This window comes from Numida meleagris, chromosome 27 (genome assembly GCF_002078875.1).
Source record: "Numida meleagris isolate 19003 breed g44 Domestic line chromosome 27, NumMel1.0, whole genome shotgun sequence".
NCBI classification, from domain to species: domain Eukaryota; kingdom Metazoa; phylum Chordata; class Aves; order Galliformes; family Numididae; genus Numida; species Numida meleagris.
Genome location: NC_034435.1, coordinates 1,333,274 through 1,337,422, shown reverse-complemented (window position 1 = coordinate 1,337,422; position 4,149 = coordinate 1,333,274). Strand labels below are relative to the sequence as shown.

The following is a 4,149-nucleotide window of genomic DNA, read 5'->3' as shown; positions in this document are numbered from 1 at the left end:
CAGCTCGCCCGCACCCGCTGCCAAGTCACCGCTGCGTCCCGTGGGGCTGGGGGGGCTGCGGGGCTGGCTGAGCTCGGGGGGAGCCAGGAGGACGCTGACAGTGTGCAACCCCCCGGGCAGGAAGCGCTGCGGAAGATCATCACCACTTTGGCTGTGAAGAATGAGGAGATCCAGAACTTCATCTACTCCCTCAAGCAGATGCTGCAGAACGTGGAGGTAGCGGGACGCCCCGCTTGTCCCCCCCCCCCCCCCCCCGCGGGGGGGGCCCCTATGGGGACGGAGCGAGGGGGGGGGGGGGTTGCTCCTGGCCGCCACCATCACCCGCTAACACACGGGGTGTCACCGCCAGGACAACTCCGCGCGGGTGCAGGAGGACCTGGAGGGGGAGTTCCAGTCTCTGTACGCGCTGCTGGACGAGCTGAAGGACGGCATGCTGATGAAGATCAAGCAGGACCGCGCCAGCCGCACCTACGAGCTGCAGGTGAGCGCCCGCTCTGTCCCCCCCCCACCTCCCCCCCTCACCCCCCACTGCCGCTCTCTGTCCTTCAGGCGCAGCTGGCGGCGTGTGCCAAAGCTCTGGAGAGCTCGGAGGAGCTGCTGGAGACGGCCAACCAGACCCTGGCCACGGCCAACAACCACGACTTCGCCCAGGTGCGCGCGCTGGGTGCCGCCATCCGTCCCTGCCTGGCTGCCCCGGTGCCGTGTGCCCCGTGTTGGGGGTGGGGACCGGGCCGTCCTGCCCCCCCCCTCCCCTCTTTTGCTGGCTCGTGCCACCCCGTGACTGCGCTCGCCCCGGGCGGCCACGCTCCTCTCTTTCTGCGCTGGGCACCTTGTTAACGCTGGGCTGGCTTTGCCCGCTGCCGGGCTTGGTTAGGGCCTGGGGGGAGCAAGGGCCGGGGGGATGCCTGGGACCCCCCCCCAGCCACCCAAAGCCGCGGGTGCTGCGTGGCACCTTCTGTTAAGTGAAATGAAGGGACACGAGTGCACCAGGGCAGGGACACGGGGACGCTGCGCTGCATGGCACGTCGGTGGGGGTACGGGATGCTGCGCTGTGCGGGCACCGCTGCGGGGCTGCAGGGATGCAGGGATGCTGTGCCATGCGGATACTGCTGCAGGGATGCAGGGATGCTGCAGGGATGCAGGGATGCTGCAGGGATGCTGTGCTGTGCGGCCACGATAGCAGGACACGCCGCAGCACGCTGGCTCCTGGCGCTGCTGTCTCAACCTGCTTTCTTTTTCTCCTCTTTCCCTCCGCGCTCTCCAGGCTGCCAAACAGATCAAGGATAGGTACGGTCCCCCCCGGTGCCCCCGCGCCCCACTAACCCGCAGCGTTGGCGTCACCCCACCCTCACCCCAGAGCTACAGAGGGGGGGATGCGGGCGTAGGGTGCTGCCCCCCCCCCCCCACCTCCTTCCTCGCGGCCGTGGCGGGGCTCTGTCCGTCCCTGGGCCTGGCTGACGCTTGTCCCCGTGTCCCCGCGCAGTGTGACGATGGCTCCCGCCTTCCGCCTCTCGCTCAAGGCCAAGGTGAGCGACAACATGAGCCACCTGATGGTGGATTTTGCCCAGGAGCGCCGCCTGCTGCAAGCCCTGGCCTTCCTGCCAGGTACCGCCGGGGGGGGGGACCTTTATGGAAGCACGCAGGGCTCGGTGGGAGCTGTGGGGCTGTGCTGGGGAACGTGGGGCGGCGCGCCCATAGGTGCTGCGTCCAGGGAGCTGTGCATACAGGTTTCAGCGGGTGCTGCTGGGTGCTCAGCCCTCCCATAGCACCACGTGTGGGGCTCTGGGGACAGCCCGCTGGGCAGTGGGGCTGAGGCGGGGGTTATGGGGGGGGACTGGCGTGACGCTCCCCCCCGGGCAGTGCCGAGCACCCCGGAGATCGACCTGACGGAATCGCTGGTGGCCGATAACTGCGTGACGCTGTCCTGGAGGATGCCCGACGAGGACAGCAAGATCGACCACTACGTGCTGGAGTACCGCAGGACCAACTTCGAGGGGCCGCCCCGAGCCAAGGAGGAGCAGCCCTGGATGGTGGTGGAGGGCATCAAGGGCACTGAGTACACCCTGTCCGGTGAGGGGGGGGGGCCGGGGCTGTCCCTGTGCCCGTCCTCGTGCCCCGTGTGTGACCGCGCTGCGCCCGCAGGGCTGAAGTTTGACATGAAGTACATGAATTTCCGGGTGCGGGCGTGCAACAAGGCCGTGGCCGGCGAGTTCTCCGAGCCGGTCACGTTGGAGACGAGAGGTGGGTGCTGGGAGTGGGGGGGTTGGCACCGGGTTGGGGTGGTGGGGGGATTGGGGTCCACGAGCCCCGGGGGAGGCGCGGGGGGGACGCTGACGGCGGCTGTCCCCAGCGTTCATGTTCCGGCTGGATGCCAGCACGTGCCACCAGAACCTGAGGGTGGAGGATTTCAGCGTGGAGTGGGACGCCACGGGCGGCAAGGTGCAGGACGTGAAGGCGCGCGACAAGGACGGGAAGGGCAGGACCGCGTCGCCCGCCAACTCCCCCGCCAGGTAACGCCGCCGCGTGCCCCCCCCCGCCCCCCAAAACCCCCGTGAGAGGTGAGAGCGGCACCGACCCCGCTGCCGTCCCTGTGTCCCAGGGCCGTGCAGTCACCCAAGAGGATGAGCCTGGGCCGCGCGGGCAGGGACCGCTTCACCGCCGAATCCTACACGGTTCTGGGTGAGCGCGGCGGCGGCTGCTGGGGGGGGGGCAGGGAGGGGGTGTAGGACGGGGGGGGGACGCGGCGGCCGTGTGCCCGCAGGTGACACGCTGATCGACGCCGACGACCACTACTGGGAGGTGCGGTACGACCGGGACAGCAAAGCCTTCGGCGTGGGGGTGGCGTACCGCAGCCTGGGCAAGTTCGACCAGCTGGGCAAGACCTCGGCGTCCTGGTGCCTGCACCTCAACAACTGGCTGCAGGTCAGCTTCAGCGCCAAGCACGCCAACAAGGCCAAGGTGCTGGACGTGCCCGTGCCCGACTGCATCGGCGTCTATTGCAACTTCCACGAAGGTGGGTGCTGCCCCCCCCAAGGAGAGGTGTGGGGTGAGACACGTGTGGGGCGCTGCCAGGGGGTGGAGGGCAGCGCTGGAGCTCGGTGCCCCGCGTGTGCCCTTGTGTGTGCCCTGTGTGTGCCCCTAAATGTACTCCACGTGTGCTCTTATGTGCCCCTGTGTGTGCCCCACACGTGCACCCCTGTGTGTCTCGTATATGCCCCACACGTGCCCCTCTGTGTGCCCCACATGTGCCCCTATGTGTGCCCCACACATGCCCCGTGTGTGCCCTTATGTGTGCCCCACACATGCCCCACGTGTGCCCCTGTGTGTGCCCCATGCATGCCCCTAAGTGTACTTCACATGTGCTCTTACGTGCCCCTGCGTGTGCCCCATATGTGCCTTTGTGTGTGCCCCACGTGTGCCCCTATGTGTGCCCCACAATGCCCTTAAGTGCACTCCACGTCTGCTCCATATATGCCCCTGCGTGTGCTCCTATGTGTGCCCCACACGTACGCCCCTATGTGCCTCGCATGTGCCCTGTGTGTGCCCTTATGTGTGCCCCACACATGCCCCTGTGTGTGCCCTATGTGTGCCCCTGTGTGTGCCCCACACATACGCCCCTGTGTGCCTCACATATGCCCCACACGTGCCCCATGTGTGCTTCATATGTTCCCCCTTTTGTGTCCCACATGTGTCCCTGTGTGTGCCCCACACGTGCCCCCCATGTGCCCCTGCCTGCACCACACATGTCCATGGGTGTGCTCCATATGTGCCCCCCTGTGTGCCCCACATTGCCCCTATTTATACCTCATTGTGCCCCACACGTGTCCCTGTGTGTGCCTCATATGTGCCCGAATACTCCATGTGTGCCTCACATGTGCCCCTATGCGTGCCCCATATGTGCCCCCTTTGTGCCCCACGTGTGCCCCTATGTATGCTCCATGTGTGCCCCACGTGTGCCCCTATGTATGCTCCATGTGTGCCCCACGTGTGCCCCCATATCTGCCCCTCTGTGTGCCCCACACGTGCTCCTTTGTGCCCGCAGGGTTCCTGTCCTTCTACAACGCCCGCACCAAGCAGCTGCTGCACACCTTCAAGGCACGGTTTGCGCAGCCGGTGCTGCCAGCCTTCATGGTGAGGAGGGGAGCTGTG

At 67.0% G+C, this 4,149-nt stretch overlaps 1 protein-coding gene across 1 annotated transcript in view; it reads left to right on the top strand.

The window, feature by feature from the left end:
* Positions 1–4,131, top strand: part of FSD1 (fibronectin type III and SPRY domain containing 1) — a gene marked incomplete at its 3' end in the record, with an annotated part of 4,536 nt that extends 405 nt beyond the window's left edge. Inside the window, 11 exon segments of the mRNA XM_021378808.1 lie at positions 121–216; positions 350–481; positions 550–651; positions 1,265–1,287; positions 1,484–1,605; positions 1,861–2,070; positions 2,143–2,241; positions 2,351–2,510; positions 2,600–2,679; positions 2,762–3,013; positions 4,043–4,131. Coding sequence (XP_021234483.1) covers positions 121–216; positions 350–481; positions 550–651; positions 1,265–1,287; positions 1,484–1,605; positions 1,861–2,070; positions 2,143–2,241; positions 2,351–2,510; positions 2,600–2,679; positions 2,762–3,013; positions 4,043–4,131 — 1,365 coding nt within the window.